The sequence below is a fragment of the Pseudophryne corroboree genome, chromosome 1, assembly GCF_028390025.1.
Source record: "Pseudophryne corroboree isolate aPseCor3 chromosome 1, aPseCor3.hap2, whole genome shotgun sequence".
Classification (NCBI taxonomy): Eukaryota; Metazoa; Chordata; class Amphibia; order Anura; family Myobatrachidae; genus Pseudophryne; species Pseudophryne corroboree.
The window spans coordinates 714,112,366-714,132,434 of record NC_086444.1 but is presented as its reverse complement, the minus strand read 5'-3'; the positions used below and the strand labels follow the sequence as shown (position 1 = coordinate 714,132,434).

Below are 20,069 nucleotides of genomic sequence, written 5' to 3'. Positions count from 1 at the left end.
TGTTGCCAGCAGGTCTCACTGAAAATAAAAAACCTACTTTAAACTTTTACACCTGGCATGTCCAAACTGCGGCCCTCCAGCTGTTGAGAAACTACACATCCCAGAATGCCCTGACACAGCTTTAGCATTCTCTGACAGCAAAACTGTGTCAGGGCATGCTGGGATATGTAGTTTCACAACAGCTGGAGGGCCGCAGTTTGGACATGCCTGTTTTACACTAAGCAGCTCAGGAGAGCCCCTTAGCCTGCACCCGTCTCGTTCGGGCACAAAAATCTAACTGGGGCTTGGAGGAGGGTCATAGGGGGAGGAGCCAGTGCACACCAGGTAGTCATAAAGCTTTTTACTTTTGTGCCCAGTCTCCTGCGGAGCCGCTATCCCCCATGGTCCTTTCGGAGTCCCCAGCATCCACTAGGACGTTAGAGAAATAAGTAATAAATTATGTTTCTTTGCGTTATTCGGTCATAAATGCATGCAGATACACGAGAAAATACTGTAGCTTTTTAACTTCACCGGTGGCTTCTCCGGAGGAAGAAAGCATTGTTACAATGAGCTGTAAGGGTAACAATTTGATCTCTGGCTATGTGTGTATGTAATAATACACACAATCACTTACTACTTCAAATCACTAAACCCAAAATGTATTCTAAAGTAAACCCTAGTAACAATTATAGATTTTGATTATGATGTTACAATGTTTAGATACACCATCCTCATAAAGAGTATTACTTTAACTGTTCCATCCACTGGACGTTTTACTAAAATCAATGACAGCACTGTAAAACAAAATCTACCTAAAATTACTAATTGGCACGGATAAGAAGTCTACCTTTATACCCTAACGAATGCATTTTAATCCACTGGCTATGTAAAGAAATGTCCAGCAGAATAATGTATTATTTAAAAGCCTACGGTCTCTCAAAAATTCAATCACCCCAATATGACATGCCCACAGTAGTAGCAATGACCTGGGAATCTACGGTTACTTTGTTACCACGAGACCCTGCCTACAGAGCACGAAGCAAATTTGACACTGAAGCAGCACATATGTTGAGACATCACTTGTCAATTAAAGGCAACACCTACTTATTCTGACCATATCAAATAATGTGATAAAACAGCCATTAGACCACAAATAAGCAACGCCTAATAATTTGATGGAAATTAATAGGATTGACCAGGATATATTCTGGAAAGTTACTGCAACTGGCTTGGGGTGCACCCATCTACCAACTGCACTAATATGATCCAGTTAAGAAATCTAAACCTCGACTCAATGGGAAGTTTTTGAAACAATCGGAAGTAATTTGACCGAGTAGGTGCACTACCAAATTTAGGCTACTATGATACCACTGAAAACTTGTTTTGAACTAGACCTTATTAACTGGCCATATATACATTTAATGTACTCCCAAGGGGTGTAGTATGTGATGCCGATGGTTGGGCTCCCGGAGGCCAGTATACCGGCGCCGGCATACCGTCAGCTGAGCGAGCGCAAATGAGCCCCTTGCGGGCACGGTGGCGCGCCACGCCATCTATTCTCCCTCCAGGGGGGTCGTGGACCACCAAGAGGGAGAAAAGCGGTGGGTATGGTGGTCGTCGGGAGGCAGGCCGCTGGCAACCTGAAGATCACCCTTCCCAAGTGCAGAATGGGAAAAAACAAAGGATCTTTTAACTACTGGAAACTAATAATTGACAAAAGCAATTAGGAGAATGACTCCTTAAAAATAGGTTATGCATTAATGTCTTTATAAATGCTTTCCAAACACACCTTGTCAAATGTGGACCTTGAGGCATCACTGTCCGTCCCATCCTGCGTGGTCTCCGGCCTTTTATTTCTGACAAAAAAGACCCTTTAGAGATCTGTTCCTCCAGAAGCTTGTCTAGCTGCTCAGATAGTTCCTGTTCAAACTCAACTCGACACAAAGGGGCCACCGCCATATTCCTCTTTATTTCAAAAGGTGCAAATTTTCCACATGATTGGGCAAATGTCTAAAAGGAATAAAGATAAATAAAGTATGGGTAAAGAAAATAAGAATTTACTCACCGGTAATTCTATTTCTCGTAGTCCGTAGTGGATGCTGGGAACTCCGTAAGGACCATGGGGAATAGCGGGCTCCGAAGGAGGCTGGGCACTCTAGAAAGATTTAGGACTACCTGGTGTGCACTGGCTCCTCCCACTATGACCCTCCTCCAAGCCTCAGTTAGGACACCGTGCCCGGACGAGCAGACATAATAAGGAAGGATTTAGAATCCCGGGTAAGACTCATACCAGCCACACCAATCACACCGTACAACTCGTGATACAATATCCAGTTTGACAGTATGAAAACAACTGAGCCTCTCAACAGATGGCTCAACAATAACCCTTTTGTTAACAATAACTATTGTACAAGTATTGCAGACAATCCGCACTTGGGATGGGCGCCCAGCATCCACTACGGACTACGAGAAATAGAATTACCGGTGAGTAAATTCTTATTTTCTCTAACGTCCTAGTGGATGCTGGGAACTCCGTAAGGACCATGGGGATTATACCAAAGCTCCCAAACGGGCGGGAGAGTGCGGATGACTCTGTAGCACCGAATGAGAGAACTCCAGGTCCTCCTCAGCCAGGGTATCAAATTTGTAGAATTTTGCAAACGTATTTGCCCCTGACCAAGTAGCTGCTCGGCAAAGTTGTAAAGCCGAGACCCCTCGGGCAGCCGCCCAAGATGAGCCCACCTTCCTTGTGGAATGGGCATTTACAGATTTTGGCTGTGGTATGCCTGCCACAGAATGTGCAAGCTGAATTGTACTACAAATCCAGCGAGCAATAGACTGCTTAGAAGCAGGAGCACCCAGCTTGTTGGGTGCATACAGGATAAACAGCGAGTCAGAGTTTCTGACTCCAGCCGTCCTGGAAACATATTTTCAGGGCCCTGACAACGTCTAGCAACTTGGAGTCCTCCAATTCACTAGTAGCCGCCGGCACCACAATAGGCTGGTTCAGGTGAAACGCTGACACCACCTTAGGAAGAAATTGGGGACGAGTCCTCAATTCTGCCCTATCCATATGGAAAATCAGATAAGGGCTTTTACATGATAAAGCCGCCAATTCTGACACTCGCCTGGCTGAAGCCAAGGCCAATAACATGACCACTTTCCACGTGAGATATTTTAGATCCACAGTTTTTAGTGGCTCAAACCAATGTGATTTTAAGAAAACTCAACACCACGTTGAGATCCCAAGGTGCCACAGGGGGCACAAACGGGGGCTGAATATGCAGCACTCCTTTCACAATGCCTGAACTTCAGGTACTGAAGCTAATTCTTTTTGAAAGAAAATCGACAGAGCCGAGATCTGTACTTTAATGGAGCCTAGACTTAGGCCCATATTCACTCCTGCTTGCAGGAAATGTAGAAATCGACCTAGTGGAAATTCCTCTGTTGGGGCCTTTTTGGCCTCGCATCATGCAACATATTTCCGCCACATGCGGAGATAATGCTTTGCCGTAACATCTTTCTTGGCTTTAATAAGCGCAGGAATGACTTCTTCCGGAATACCCTTTTCCTTCAGGATCCGGCGCTCAATCGCCATGCCGTCAAACGCAGCCGCGGTAAGTCTTGGAACAGACAGGGCCCCTGCTGAAGCAGGTCCTGTCTGAGCGGCAGAGGCCATGGGTCCTCTGATATCATTTCCTGAAGTTCCGGGTACCAAGCCCTTCTTGGCCCATCCGGAACCACGAGTATCGTTCTTACTCCTCGCCATCTTATTATTCTCAGTACCTTTGGTATGAGAGGCAGAGTAGGGAACACATAAACCGACTGGTACACCCACGGTGTCACTAGAGCGTCCACAGCTATCGCCTGAGGGTCCCTTGACCTGGCGCAATATCTCTCTAGCTTTTTGTTGAGGCGGGACGCCATCATGTCCACCTGTGGCCTTTCCCAACGGTTTACCAACAGCAGGAAGACTTCTGGATGAAGTCTCCACTCTCCCGGGTGTAGGTCGTGTCTGCTGAGGAAGTCTGCTTCCCAGTTGTCCACTCCCGGAATGAACACTGCTGACAGTGCTAGTACGTGATTTTCCGCCCATCGGAAAATCCTTGTGGCTTCTGCCATTGCCATCCTGCTTCTTGTGCCGCCCTGTCGGGTCACATGGGCAACTGCCGTGATGTTGTCTGACTGTATCAGTACCGGCTGGTTTTGAAGCAGGGATCTTGCCTGACTTAGGGCATTGTAAATGGCCCTCAGTTCCAGAATTTATATGTAGGGAAGTCTCCTGACTTGACCATAGGCCCTGGTAGTTTCTTCCCTGTGTGACTGCTCCCCAGCCTTGAAGGCTGGCATCCGTGGTAACCAGGACCCAGTCCTGTATGCCGAAACTGCGGCCCTCTAGAAGATGAGCACCCTGCATCCACCACAGTAGAGACACCCTGGTCCTTGGAGACAGGGTTATCATTTGATGCATTTGAAGATGCGATCCCGACCACTTATCTAAGAGGTCTCACTGGAAGGTCCTCGCATGGAACCTGCCGAATGGAATTGCTTCGTATGAAGCCACCATTTTTCTCAGGACTCGTGTGCAACGATGCACCGATACCCTTTTGGTTTTAGGAGGTCTCTGACTAGAGATGACAGCTCCTTGGCTTTCTCCTGCGGGAGAAACACTTTTTTCTGTTCTGTGTCCAAAATCATCCCCAGGAACAGTAAGCGAGTGGAAGGAACCAGCTGTGACTTTGGAATGTTCAGAATCCAGCCATGCTGTTGTAGCACCTCCTGAGATAGTGCTACTCCGACCAGTAACTGCTCCCTGGACCTTGCCTTTATAAGGAGATCGTCCAAGTATGGGATAAATAAAAACTCCCTTTTTTTTTTGAAGGAGTATCATCATTTCTGCCATTACCTTGGTAAACACACTCGGTGCCGTGGACAGTCCAAACGGTAGTGTCTGGAATTGGTAATGGCAATCCTGTACCACAATCTGAGGTACTCCTGGTGAGGAAGGTAAATAGGGACATGCAGGTAAGCATCCTTGATGTCCAGGGATACCATGTAATCCCCCTCGTCCAGGCTTGCAATAACCGCCCTGAGCGATTCCATCTTGAACTTTGTTATGTAAGTGTTCAAGGATTTCCATTTTAAAATGGGTCTCACCGAACCGGCTGGTTTCGGTACCACAAACAGTGTGGAATAGTAACCCCATCCTTGTTGAAGTAGGGGCACCTTGACTATCACCTGCTGGGAATACAGCTTGTGAATTGCCTCTAGCACAGCCTCCCTGCCTGAGGGAGTTGTCGGCAAGGCAGATTTGAGTAAACGGCGGGGGGGAGACGCCTCGACTTCCAGCTTGTACCCCTGAGATACTACTTGAAGGATCCAGGGATCCACCTGTGAGCGAGCCCACTGATCGCTGAAATTTTTGAAACGGCCCCCCACCGTACCTGGCTACGCCTGTGGAGCCCCCACGTCATGCGGTGGACTCAGAGGAAGCAGGGAAAGAATTTTGATTCTGGGGACTGGCTGCTGGCGCAGCTTTTTTCCTCGTTTATCCCACCTGCTTTTTTGAAGCCGAAAGGACTGTACCTGATAATACAGTGCGTTTCTAAGGCTGTGAGGAAACCTGAGGTAAAATATTTTCATCCCAGCTGTTGCTGTGGATACGAGGTCCCAGAGACCATCCCCAACCAATTCCTCACCCTTATAAGGCTCTATGTGCCTTTTAAAGTCAGCATCACCTGTCCAGTGTCGGGTCTCCAATACCCCCTCCTGACAGAATGGACATTGCAATAATTCAGGATGCCAGCCGGCAAAATATTCCTCTGTGCATCCCTCATATATAAGACGACGTCTTATGTTCGCAAAATAGTATCCCTGTTTGAAAGGGGTACAGACCACGCTGCAGCAGTCTGCAGGTCTCAGTCTAGTACCTGAGTGTGTAATTACAGACTTCAGGATAGCCTCCTGCTATTTATTAGCAGGTACCTTCAAAGTGGCCGTATCCTAAGACGGCAGTGCCACCTTGACAAACGTGTGAGCGCCTTATCCACCCTAGGGGATATCTCCCAGCGTAACTTATCCTCTGGCGGGAAAGGGTACGCCATCAGTAACTTGTTAGAAATTACCAGTTTCTTATCGGGGAAACCCGCGCTTTTTCACACTTCATTCACTCATTTGATGGGGGAACAAAACACTGCCTGCTTTTTCTGCCCACACATAAAACCCTTTGTTTTTAGTGGTACTTGGGTTAATGTCAGAAATGTGTAACACATTTTATATTGCCGGGATCATGTAACGGATGTTCCTAGTGGATTGTGTATATGTCTCAACCTCGTCGACACTGGAGTCAGACTCCGTGTCGACATCTGTGTCTGCCATCTGAGGGAGTGTTGATGGCCTTTGAGACGTCTGGGCAGGCGCGGGCTGAGAAGCCGGCTGTCCCATAGCGGTTACGTCATCCAGCCTTTTAGGTAAGGAGTTGACACTGTCGGTTAATACCTTCCACCTATCCATCCACTCTGGTGTCGGCCCACAGGGGCGACATCTCATTTATCGGCATCTGCTCCGCCTCCACATAAGTCTCCTCATCAAACCTGTCGACACAGCCGTACCGACACCGCACACACACAAGGAATGCTCCAATGAGGACAGGACCCACAAAAGCCCTTTGGGGGGACAGAGTGAGAGTATGCCAGCACACACCAGAGCGCTATATAATGCAGGGACTAACTGAGTTATGTCCCCTATAGCTGCTTTTATATAATTTATACTGCGCCTAAATTTAGTGCCCCTCCTCTCTGTTTTAACCCTGTTCTGTAGTGTAGACTGCAGGGGAGAGCCAGGGAGCTTCCCTCCAACGGAGCTGTGAGGGAAAAATGGCGCCAGTGTGCTGAGGAGATAGGCTCCGCCCCTTTTTCGCTGCCTTTTCTCCCGCATTTTTATGGAATCTGGCAGGGGTTAATATACATCCATATAGCCCTGGGGGTTATATGTGATGTATTTTTGCCAGCCAAGGTGTTTTTATTGCAACTCAGGGCGCCCCCCCCCCCCCCCCAGCGCCCTGCACCCTCAGTGACCGGAGTGTGAAGTGTGCATGAGGAGCAATGGCGCACAGCTGCAGTGCTGTGCGCTACCTTGGTGAAGATTGATGTCTTCTGCCGCCGTTTTTCCGGACCTCTTCTTGCTTCTGGCTCTGTAAGGGGGACGGCGGCGCGGCTCCGGGACCGAACACCAAGGACTGGGCCTGCGGTCGATCCCTCTGGAGCTAATGGTGTCCAGTAGCCTAAGAAGCCCAATCCGGCTGCAAGCAGGCGAGTTCGCTTCTTCTCCCCTTAGTCCCTCGCTGCAGTGAGCCTGTTGCCAGAAGGTCTCACTGAAAATAAAAAACCTAAACTATACTTTCTTTCTAAGGGCTCAGGAGAGCCCCTAGTGTGCATCCAACCTCGGCCGGGCACGAATTCTAACTGAGGCTTGGAGGAGGGTCATAGTGGGAGGAGCCAGTGCACACCAGGTAGTCCTAAATCTTTCTAGAGTGCCCAGCCTCCTTCGGAGCCCGCTATTCCCCATGGTCCTTACGGAGTTCCCAGCATCCACTAGGACGGTAGAGAAAATAGGATTTTAATACCTACCGGTAAATCCTTCTCTTACTCCGTAGAGGATGCTGGGGACTCCAAAAGGACCATGGGCTATAGACGGGATCTGCAGGAGACATGGGCACTTTAAGACTTTAATGGGCGTGAACTGGCTCCTCCCTCTATGCCCCTCCTCCAGACCTCAGTTATAGGAACTGTGCCCAGAGGAGACGGACATTTCGAGGAAAAGGATTTTGTTAAACTAAGGGTGAGATACATACCAGCTCACACCACAACACACCGTACAACATGGTATACAACTAAAACCAGTTAACAGCGTGAACCAAAGAGACCAGCAACAGGCTGACCTTTAGCAAAACATAACCTTTGTGCAACATAAGCAATAACTATATACAATTACTGCAGATAGAGTCCGCACTGGGACGGGCGCCCAGCATCATCCACGGACTAAGAGAAAAGGATTTACCGGTAGGTTTAAAATCCTATTTTCTCCTCCGTCCTAGAGGATGCTGGGGACTCCAAAAGGACCATGGGGTTTACACCAAAGCTCCAGACCGAGCGGTAGAGTGCGGATGACTCTGCAGCACCGATTGAGCAAACATGAGGTCCTCATCAGCCAGGGTATCAAACTTGTAGAATTTTGCAAAAGTGTTTGAACCCGACCAAGTAGCTGCTCGGCAAAGCTGTAATGCCGAGACGCCCTGGGCAGTCGCCCAAGATGAGCCCACCTTCCTAGTGGAATGGGCTTTCACCGATTTCGGTAACGGCAATCCAGCCGTAGAATGAGCCTGCTGAATCGTATTACAGATCCAGCGTGCAATAGTCTGCTTAGAAGCAGGAGCGCCAACCTTGTTGGCCGCATACAGGACAAACAGCGCCTCTGTTTTCCTAACACGAGCTGTTCTGGCTACATAAATTTTCAAAGCTCTGACCACATCAAGAGACTTGGAATCCGCCGAGGCTTCAGTAGCCACCGGCACCACAATAGGTTGGTTCATATGAGACGACGAAACCACCTTAGGCAGAAATTGTTGACGAGTTCTCATTTGCGATCTATCCACATGGAAAACTAGATAGGGGCTTTTGTGAGACAAAGCCGCCAATTCGGACACCCGCCTTGCGGACGCCAAGGCCAATAGCATGACTACTTCCCAAGTGAGAAATTTCAACTCAACCTTTTGTAAAGGTTCAAACCAATGTGACGTAAGGAACTGTAACACCACGTTAAGGTCCCACGGTGCCACTGGGGGCACAAAGGGAGGTTGGATGTGCAGTACACCCTTCACAAAAGTCTGTACTTCCGGAAGCGAGGCCAATTCCCTTTGAAATAAAAATAAGATTTTACTTACCGGTAAATCTATTTCTCGTAGTCCGTAGAGGATGCTGGGGACTCCGTAAGGACCATGGGGTGAGACGGGCTCCGCAGGAGACATGGGCACTTTAAGAAAGAATTTAGTTCCTGGTGTGCACTGGCTCCTCCCTCTCTGCCCCTCCTCCAGACCTCAGTTAGAGAACTGTGCCCAGAGGAGATGGACAGTACGAGGAAAGGATTTTTGTTAATCCAAGGGCAAGATTCATACCAGCCACACCGTATAACTTGTGATAACAATTCAGTAAACAGTATGACAATAACATAGCATCAGTTCACGCCCGATGCAACAATAACGTAACCCTTATTGAAGCAATAACTATATACAAGTATTGCAGAAGAAGTCCGCACTTGGGACGGGCGCCCAGCATCCTCTACGGACTACGAGAAATAGATTCACCGGTAAGTAAAATCTTATTTTCTCCAACGTCCTAGAGGATGCTGGGGACTCCGTAAGGACCATGGGGATTATACCAAAGCTCCCAAATGGGCGGGAGAGTGCGGATGACTCTGCAGCACCGATTGAGCAAACAAGAGGTCCTCCTCAGCCAGGGTATCAAACTTATAGAATTTTGCAAAGGTGTTTGTACCCGACCAAGTAGCAGCTCGACACAGCTGTAGTGCCGAGACCCCTCGGGCAGCCGCCCAAGAAGAGCCCACTTTCCTAGTGGAATGGGCCTTGATCGATTTAGGTAACGGCAATCCTGCCGTAGGATGCGCCTGCTGAATCGTGATACAGATCCAGCGAGCAAGAGTCTGCTTTGAAGCAGGGCCGCCAAGCTTGTTGGCTGCATACAGAACAAACAGTGCTTCTATTTTTCGGACTCTAGCCGTCCTGGCTACATAAATTTTCGAAGCCCTAACCACATCAAGGGACTCTGAATCCTCTAAGTCCCGTGTAGCCACAGGCACCACAATAGGTTGGTTCATATGAAAGGATAAAACCACTTTTGGCAGGAACTGAGGACGTGCCCGCAATTCCGCTCTATCCATATGGAAAACAAGATAGGGGCATTTATGTGATAAAGCCGCTAATTCCGACACTCGCCTAGCCGAAGCCAGGGCTAATAACATGACCACCTTCCAAGTGAGATATTTTAACTCCACCGTTTTCAGTGGTTCAAACCAGTGTGACTTTAGGAAGTCCAAGACCAAATTAAGGTCCCAAAGCGCCACCGGAGGCTGAATATGCAGTATTCCCTTAACAAAAGTCTGAACTTCTGGGAGAGAAGCCAATTCTTTTTGAAAGAAAATGGATAGGGCCGAAATCTGGACCTTAATGGAGCCTAATTTAAGGCCCAAATCCACTCCAGTTTGTAGGAAGTGAAGGAAACGGCCCAGATGGAATTCTTCCGTAGGAGCATTCCTGGCCTCACACCAAGAAACATATCTTCGCCATATACGGTGATAATGTTTTGCTGTTACTTCCTTCCTAGCCTTTATCAGCGTAGGGATAACCTCAACCGGAATACCTTTTTCCGCTAGGATCCGGCGTTCAACCGCCATGCCGTCAAACGCAGCCGCGGTAAGTCTTGGAACAGAGAGGGTCCCTGTTGCAACAGGTCCTGCCTTAGAGTAAGAGGCCACGGATCTTCCGTGAGCATTTCCTACAGATCTGGATACCAGGTCCGTCGTGGCCAATCTGGAACACTCCTTTTCTTCTTACTATTCTCAACACCTTGGGTATGAGAGGAAGAGGAGGAAATACATAGATGGACCAGAACACCCACGGTGTCACGAGGGCGTCTACCGCTACTGCCTGAGGGTCCCTGGACCTGGCGCAATACCTCTGTAGCTTTTTGTTGAGGCGGGACGCCATCATGTCTATCTGTGGCAGTTCCCACCAACTCACAATCTGTGCGAAGACTTCTGGATGAAGTCCCCCACTCTCCCGGGTGTAGGTCGTGTCTGCTGAGGAAGTCTGCTTCCCAGTTGTCCACTCCCGGAATGAACACTGCTGACAGTGCGCTTACATGATTCTCCGCCCAGCGAAGAATCCTGGTAGCATCCGCCATTGCCGCTCTGCTCCTTGTGCCGCCTTGGCTGCTTACATGAGCCACTGCGGTGATGTTGTCTGACTGGATCAGAACTGGTTGGTCGCGAAGTAAGGCCTCCGCTTGACGTAGGGCGTTGTATATGGCTCCTGACTTGACCAAAGACCCTGGAAATTTCTTACCTGTGTGACTGCTCCCCAACCTCGGACGCTTGCATCCGTGGTCACCAGGATCCAATCCTGAATGCCGAATCTGCGGCCCTCGAGAAGGTGAGCACTCTGCAGCCACCACAGGAGCACCACCCTGGCCCTGGGGGACAGGGTTATCAACCGATGCATCTGTAGATGTGATCCGGACCACTTGTCCAACAGATCCCATTGGAAAGTACTCGCATGGAACCTGCCAAAGGGAATGGCCTCGTATGAGGCCACCATCTTTCCCAGGACTCGAGTGCAATGATGCACGTACACCTGTCTTGATTTCAAAAGGTTCCTGACCAGAGTCATAAGTTCCTGGGCTTTTTCTATCGGAAGATAAACCCTTTTCTGGGTCGTGTTCAGAATCATGCCCAAGAAAGGCAGACGAGTCGTAGGAACCAACTGCGACTTTGGGATATTGAGAATCCAGCCGTGTTGTTGTAACACTTTCAGTGAAGGAGATACGCTGTTCAGCAACTGCTCTCTTGATCTCGCTTTTATGAGGAGATCGTCCAAGTACGGGATAATTGTGACACCCTGCTTGCGCAGGAGCACCATCATTTCCGCCATTACCTTGGTGAAAATCCTCGGAGCCATTGAGTGACCAAACGACAACGTCTGAAATTGGTAATGAAAGTCCTGTACCGCAAATCTTAGGTACGCCTGATGAGGTGGATAAATGGGGACATGAAGGTACGCATCCTTTATGTCCAGTGACACCATAAAATCCCCCTTCCAGGCTGGCGATGACCGCTCTTAGCGAATCCATCTTGAACTTGAACCTCTTCAAGTATAGGTTCAGAGATTTTAAATTCAATATGGGTCTGACCGAACCGTCCGGTTTTGGAACCACAAACATGGTCGAATAATAACCCCTTCCCTGTTGAAGGAGGGGAACCTCGACCACCACCTGCTGAAGATACAATTTTTGTATTGCATTTAACACTATCTCCCTCTCTAGGGGGGAAGACTGTAGGGCCGATTTGAAAAAACGGCGAGGAGGCACCTCTTCGAATTCCAGCTTGTAACCCTGAGACACTATTGCCCAGGGATCCACCTAGGAGTGAACCCACATGTGGCTGAAATTCCGAAGACGCGCCCCGCACTGGCCCCGACTCCGCCAGTGTAGCCCCAGCGTCATGCGGTGGATTTTGCAGAGGCCGGGGAGGACTTCTGTTCCTGGGAACTAGCTGTATTGTGCAGCTTCTTTCCTCTGCCCCTCCCTCTGGCAAGAAAGGACGCACCTCGGACTTTGTTTCTTTGTGAACGAAAGGACTGCATTTGATAATGCGGTGCTCTCTTAGGCTGTGAGGGAACATAAGGCAAAAAATTTGACTTTCCAGCCGTAGCTGTGGAGACCAGGTCCGAGAGACCTTCACCGAACAATCCGCTCCCGCGGATTGCAGCCTGGTCACCACGTTGAAGCCGGGTCTCGATTTTGGTGCCGGCCCGCCGACCGCTAGGCCCTTCAGCCGTCATTTGCCCCCCTGCTGTGCTCCCTGGCGGCTCCACGAGACTAACTGCATCGTCCCGTGGCTGGTCGCTGAGATCACACTCTGCGGCTGAGACGGAGCCGCTGACGCCGGACCGCTACGCTGCGGAGGAGACTGACGGCGGCTGCCGCGTCTCCCTCCCGCTACTCGCTGTGGCGGATTGCCCGGACGGTGGCTCCGGACCCTGCGGTCCCCGTTACCATAGGGACCTCCCCTGGCTTGTCCGTTCCTGGACCCGGATCCCGCATTGCCGTGGGGGGGAGCCGTGATCTTGGTGCTGCTCCTGGCTCCTTCTGAGGCCTTCCTTGCTGGGGAACTATTATTGCAGACAGCCTGCGGACCTCCTCACGCTTTGGCCCGGCCTATGATGAGGGTCAAGGTCAGGGTTATTTGACCAACCTGCCTACCCTGGGACCTGGCGGACACCTCCCGCCACCCGTGTACAGCGGCCCGAGTGGCGCCACCGGAGACGCAGTCTTAGCTGCCACCCTGACTGGGGACGACCCGCTGGCTGCGACGGTGGCCCACTCTACGCCTTCCCCGCGGCGGCCCGGATCCGCATTCTTTCTGATGATCCCTCTTTGGCCTCACATCTACTTCTGAAGGCCTACCTGACCCCTGGCAGGGGACATCTCCATCCACTTTATTTTAATTTTTTTTCTTTATATTGTTTTATTTTATTTTGTGCCTTTTCTATTGGGCGTCTGCTACGACTCAGATGAGGCCCGGCTGTAGATGACCACCCAGCATGTGAGACCCGCTACATCCTTTACTATCTGAACCTTCAGCGTCTCTGGCCTCCGCCTCTCCTCCTGGGCGACCCTGCATGGAAAAGTTCCTGATACCTCTGCCCGTGATGTCCGCAGGGACTGTCCAGCAAGCTCGAGAAGATACCCCCGGTGGCGACTCATCGGACTCTGAACACTCGACTACGCGTTTACTCTCCCGAAGCTCTCGCAAAATCTAGACCGCCTGTTAAACAACCTAAAATGAAGCACAAAGACCTGCTGGTGGTACTGGGACCCCTTCTCGATGAGAAATTAGCGGGCATTAAAGAGGCTATTGAGTCATCATCGACTTTGCTTACTCAACATTCCACCCGCCTTGATGAAGCAGAACTAAGGATATCTGCTCTAGAAGATGACCTGAGTGAAGCCCAACGCTCCTTACGTACCAAACAATTGGAAGTCGTAGACCTCTCAGAGAAACTCGATGACCTGGAAAATCGCAGCAGACTGTCCAACTTGCGGGTCATCGGCATCCCGGAATCCATAAAAAGGTCAGGGACTCTTAGATCTCCTCTCGTTGGCCATCCCGGAGCAGCTGTCCATGAATCTTAAAGGTTCCCCTCTCGTCATCGAAAGAGCCCACAGGCTGGGACCGGAATGAAAAAGTCCATCAGGCCGCCCACGCCTGGTCATTATGAGAGTCTTGAATTATGCGGACAAAGCGAGACTTCTAGACCACTACCGCAAGGCTGCTAGTTTGTCGATCAACGGAGAGCGCCTTCTCATTTTTCAGGACTTCTCAGCTTCAGTGGCAGCGAAGCGCAAGAACTTTGCCCCCGTCTGTAAACATCTCTTTGACACGAAGGTTAAGTTCTCTCTGCTGTATCCAGCACGTCTCAAAGTCTTTGAAGATGGTCGGCAGAGATTCTTTGAAAATCCAGACGAGGCTAAGCTGCATTTCGCCCCTGGTGGCTAGACGCTGTCCGAACCTTTACTCGGGTCTCACATGCAGACTGTATAGAGTGTGACTACTCCACACCCATGCCTGCCTCTTGTTGTTTATGTTTCTACAGTTTGAAATTACCTCTGTTATTGTTTTTATGTTTTGTTAACTGTCTGCCTAGGCCGGGATCCCTCCCCCCCCACTAGGGAACTCCCCCCCCCCGCTCGCTGGGTCGGGGTGGGACCCTATTTTACCTTTTCCGTCTCTTTTATGATATTTTTCCCAATGGGAGTGGGATAGTATGTCTTCAGACTCCCATTCGCAACCCCCTGTAGATGTAGATCCAGCTGCTACATTGCTCCGCTTTGTATCCTGGGACGTAGAAGGCCTCAACCACCCGGTCAAACGGAAAAAAGTGCTCTCTCACCTGAAACGCATGTCTCCTCAGATTACATTTTTGCAAGAGACGCACTGGTTGGCTGATCCTAGACACACCCTCTGTGCCCCATGGATAGGGAATTGTATATCGTCACCTTCTCATTCTAAATCTAGAGGAGTGGCGATCCTACTTCATGCCAACTTACAACATTCAGTTATTAGAAAACAGCATGACCCTGAGGGTAGATTTTTACTAGTAGACATATGTATTCAAAACACTGTTTATACCCTCCTCAACCTTTATGCGCCCAATACCTCACCTGATTCTTTTTTTGCAGATCTTTTATCGACCATTATCACCTGGGGAGGTCAGAATTTGATAGTTGGTGGGGACTTCAATTTGGTCGTCGACCCATCCATGGACCGATCCAGGGTAAGTGCAACTGCCTCCACACCTTTCACTCACCTGCTTTCTTCTTTCTGTACCCAACTAAACCTCCTAGACCCCTGGAGAATACTCCACCCCACCCAAAAAGACTATTCTTTTTATTCTCATCCCCATTCTTCTCACTCTAGGATTGACTATATTTTTACTAGCACCAACCTACTACCCAAAGTTACCTATACATCTCTGACCATGCCCCTATATCTCTTCATATTCAATTGAGCTGGTCTCCTCGAACTACCCCGAGATGGCGGTTTCCTGCATACCTACGTCACTCCACTGACTTTTTACTCCATCTCAAACAGTCCTGGCTTAATTATACTTTAGATAACAATGACCAACACTCAGACTCGTTAATCTTTTGGGGGACAGCTAAAGCCGTCCTTAGAGGGCACATTATGTCCTACACCTATGCCAAACGTAAAAAAATTTCCTCCCAATTACACACTTTAAGCTCCACTCTCACCTTTGCATACCGTAGTTACACCCAACATGACACCCCTGCTCATAGGGAGGCCTATCTCTCAGCCAAGCTTATATATGATACGTTCCTCACGGAACGGGCCCAACTCTCCTACAATTATCAGCGGAATAGGCTCCACAGGTGGGGCAACAAGTCAGGCAAATTGTTGGCGAATCTAATTAAAGGCCCCAAATCCCATACCTGGATTAATACGATCACTAGCTCTGGTACGCTGAGCACCGACCCTGATCTTATCTGCACTGAGTTTAGGAATTTTTATCAATCCTTGTATGCCAAGGGCCCCGATAACCCGGCTGCTAACCACTCTTTCCTGGAGGAAGCTGCCCACCCTATCTTAACTCAAGAGGAGAGGCACTCCCTAGAAAATCCGGTCACAGTTGAGGAGGTTGTTGAAGTTATCAAAGCCCTACCGAACAACAAAAGCCCCGGCCCTGACGGTTATGGTGCGGAATTTTACAAGATGCTACGGGACGAGATCGCCCCTACCCTCACGTCTATCTATAATCGCATTCTCACTTCCAAACAAACCCCCATTAGATTTAATGAGGCTACAATCATTGTTATACAGATACCGGGTAAGGATCCTTCCTTGCCTGGGTCCTACAGGCTGATTTCCCTCCTTAATCAGGACTTTAAAATTCTCACAAAACTGATGGCCAATAGACTACAACTGTGCCTTTCCCGTATTATATCGCCTGCGCAGATGGGCTTCCTCAAACATAGACAATCAGTGTAAGGCATCAGGCGGCCATCACCTACTCCCGTACTAATAATATTACGGATAACATCCTAATCAACCTTGACGCGGAAAAGGCTTTCAATAAGATCGCCTGGCCTCACCTTGCTAGAGTTTTACTTTACCAATTTGTCGAGACTTTCCGGGGCCTGGTTGACTCTCTTTATACCAGCCCATCTGCGCAGGTGATGGTTAATATTCCCTCCCCTCCTTTTCTCCTTGAAAGAGGGACTAGACAGGGATGCCCTCTTTCTCCCCTTCTTTTTAACATTGCTCTAGAACCTTTCATACGATATATTCTCAATTTACCCACTTTTCGAGGCACTAAAATTGGCAACAGGGAGATTAAGCTCATGGCGTTTGCAGACGACATCCTTCTGCTCACCTCCAACCCACGACAATCGGTTCTGGCGTTGCAAGACGCCATTGACCGCTTTTCCTCTTTCGCTGGTTTCTCAGTTAACTTTGACAAATCGGAAGCGCTAGCCATATTTCCACAGATCACCGTAGGCTGGGATCCTCCCTTCCCATTCCGCTGGGCCCCCACCCACATCACTTATCTTGGAGTCCTTCTTCCTTCTGACCCTATTCGTTTATACTCTGACAATGTCCATCCCATTCTCAGTAAAATCCAGACAGAACTGACACTGGCAAACTGTACCCCTCAATCTGTTAGGACGTTGCAATCTCGTAAAGATGGTTAGTTTCCCTAGGCTGCTCTACGTGCTGCAGATGATACCCATCATGCTTTCAAAGTCTGATGTCTCTCTCCTCAACTCCTCGATCTCGAAACTTATTTGGGCTAATAAACGACCCTGGATAATTTTTTTTAAAAACTATCCCAAACAATACAGAACGGGGGAGTGAATCTGCCGGATATAGAGCAGTATAATCGTGCTTGCCTTCTCCGTTTCGCCATGGACTGGCTTCATGGTACGTCTATCTTCACTGACTCATTGATTGATTCCCAACTTTGTGCCCCGCTATCTCTTAGTTACATTCTCCATGCAACCAAGTCCGATATGTCTACCCTAGACAACATTCTCCTGACCTCTACTATCACGGCGTGGAGGCTATCCCGCAAATCCCTCAAGCTACAACATACCCACTCATTGTTTCTCCCTTTCGTTGGTAGCCTACAATTTCAAAAAGGGCAGGCCCTTAACCCCTTTACTAATTGGCATGCCTCGGGCATTACATGCATTGGGGATCTCCTTGACTCTAACAAAAAAATACTTACTTTCACAGAGGTGTCTGCTAAATATGGAGTTAACCCCCGCCACGACTTTTATTTTTTCCAGGCATCACATTATATACAAACAATTCTTTCACACCTCGCTGCCTCAGACTTTGTCAATTCCCTGGACACGCTTCTTTTACGCTTGGGGTCCTCCCAAATCCCGTCTATGTCCCCTGAGGACGTGAGGACGTGATGGATAGCTTTGCGGCTTCCCTCAAACTTATCCCAGCTAGCTTATACCAGGAAATGTCCTATAAGATATTACACAGAGCCTATATATCACCAAAGAGGAGCCATTTGATGGGCCTGTCCGTCTCTGCAAAGTATATAAAAATGCTCTTCACCAGTGGCCGATCTTATGCACTGCTTTTGGCACTGCCGCCACATCCAAAAATTCTGGTCTGAGCTGCATGCCTATGGAACTGCAGAGTTGGGCTTGCACTTCCAATGCACCGCCTCTTGGGCTCTTTTCGGTTTTGTTCGTGATCAACGTGACCTCCCCTCTCAGGACGCGAAATTAGTTGTAATCCTCTCAGCGGTGGGCAGGAAAGCTATACTTCAGCAATGGATATCTGATACCTCTCCCACATTACCTTTAGCTACCTCTAGACTGCTATTCCTATTTACGATGGACTGGCTGGAGACTTCCCTTAACAAGGAAATGTTAACCCCCACTTTGTTTCACTGCTGGCGACGATTCATCAACACACTACCTACTCCGACAAAAATGGCTATTAAACAAAGCTTTCATTGCACCACTTGGTACGGACACCAAATTCTTGCAGACAACCCCCCCATATCTTTCCCATAACTGCCCCTTCTCCTTCCTCTACTTCCTCTCTCTTTTTTCTACCACCTTAAACTCAAATGCCTACAACAGACCCCTGCACCCTTTTACCTTCCTTCTTCTACTGCTTGATTCTGGATCTCTATCGTCTACCTACCTTTTCTTTTAGTGTTCCCTTTATTTTTTTGAACAATGTAGATTGTAAGCTCCACTGGGGCAGGGACCAATGTGAATGGGCAAATAGTCTCTGTAAAGCGCTGCGGAATATGTGTGTGCTATATAAATAACTGGAAATAAATAATAAAATTAAGAATGGCTCCCCGACTTGACCATTTTCCTTGGAACTGTTCCCCCTGGTTGACTGCTCCCCAATCTCTGAGGCTTGAGTCTGTGGTTAGCAGAATCCAATTTTGAATCCCAAACCTTTGGCAATCAGTCAGGTGAGAAGTCTGAAGCCACCACAGAAGAGAAATCATTGCTTTTGGGGACCGACGAACCGTTTGGTGCATGTGTAGATGCAAACCGGATCACTTGAACAGATCCAGTTGGAAAGGCCTTGCATGGAACCTTCTGTACTGAAGCACCTCGTAGGCGGCTAACAAATACCACAGAAGGTGAATGCATAGATGCGCCGATATCCGGGTTGGTTTCAGAACATCCCGCATCATCGACTGGATCACCAATGCCTTTTCCAACAGAAAGAAAACCTTCTGTGCCTCCGTATCCAGTATCATCCTCAGGAATGGAAGCCTTAGTGTTGGTTCCAGATGAGATTTTGGCAGGTTCAGAATCCACCCGTGATCCTGGAGTAGTCGGGTTGAGAGGGCAATGTTGTATAACAACCTCTCCCTGGATGGTGGTTTTATCAGCAGATCGTCCAGGTATGTAATTATGTTCACTCCCTGTTTGCGGAGGAGGAACATCATCTCTGCCATTACCTTGGTGAACACCCACGGTGCCATAGAGAGGCCAAATGGCAGGGCCTGGAACTGGTAGTGACAGTCCTGTAAGGCAAACCTGAGATAAAGCCTAATGAGGCGGCCAAATCGGAATATGAAGGTACGCATCCTTGCTATCCAGAGACACCAAGAATTCCCCCTCCTCCAGACCTGAGATCACTGCTCTCAGAGACTCCATCTTGAACTTGTACACCCGTAAGTACGGGTTCAAGTACTTGAGATTTAAAATGGGCCTTACCGAACCGTCCGGTTTTGGAACTACAAACAGGTTGGAATAATAACCCTGGTTTTGCAGCTGAAGTGGAACTGGAACAATGACCTGAGTCCGTACCAGTTTCTGAATTGCTTCCTGTAAAGTCATACTTGCTTCTTGAGAAGCTGGTAAGCCTGATTTGAAGAATCTGTGAGGTGGGAGTTCCTGAAACTCCAGTCTATTGCCCTAGTCTATAAGATCTTTGACCGAGGGATCAAGAATCTCAAACGGGCTCCCACCTGCCTGTCTTCCAGGCAGTGCTTTCCACCGTCATGCTGAAGGCTTAGAGGAAGCAGAACCAGTGTTCTGTTCCTGTGAACCTGCACTTGCTGGTTTTCTGGGTTTACATCTATTGCCTTTGAAGGCCGTAGAAGAACCTTTGGATTTGTTTTTAAACTTTGCTGTCCGAAAGGACTACAGAGTTGGAGCAGTGTAGGATTTTCTAGCCGGAGGAGCTGCGGAAGGAAGGTATGTAGACTGACCCGCCATAGC

The 20,069-nt window shown here is 48.9% G+C and overlaps 1 protein-coding gene across 2 annotated transcripts in view; it reads right to left on the bottom strand.

The window, feature by feature from the left end:
• Positions 1-20,069, bottom strand: part of CHAF1A (chromatin assembly factor 1 subunit A) — a 566,913-nt gene that overhangs the window by 250,338 nt on the left and 296,506 nt on the right. For both annotated transcript variants that reach the window (XM_063915198.1, XM_063915188.1), the window contains one exon: positions 1,769-1,989. In XM_063915198.1, the coding sequence (XP_063771268.1) occupies positions 1,769-1,989 (221 nt within the window). The remainder of the gene's footprint in view (positions 1-1,768; positions 1,990-20,069) is intronic.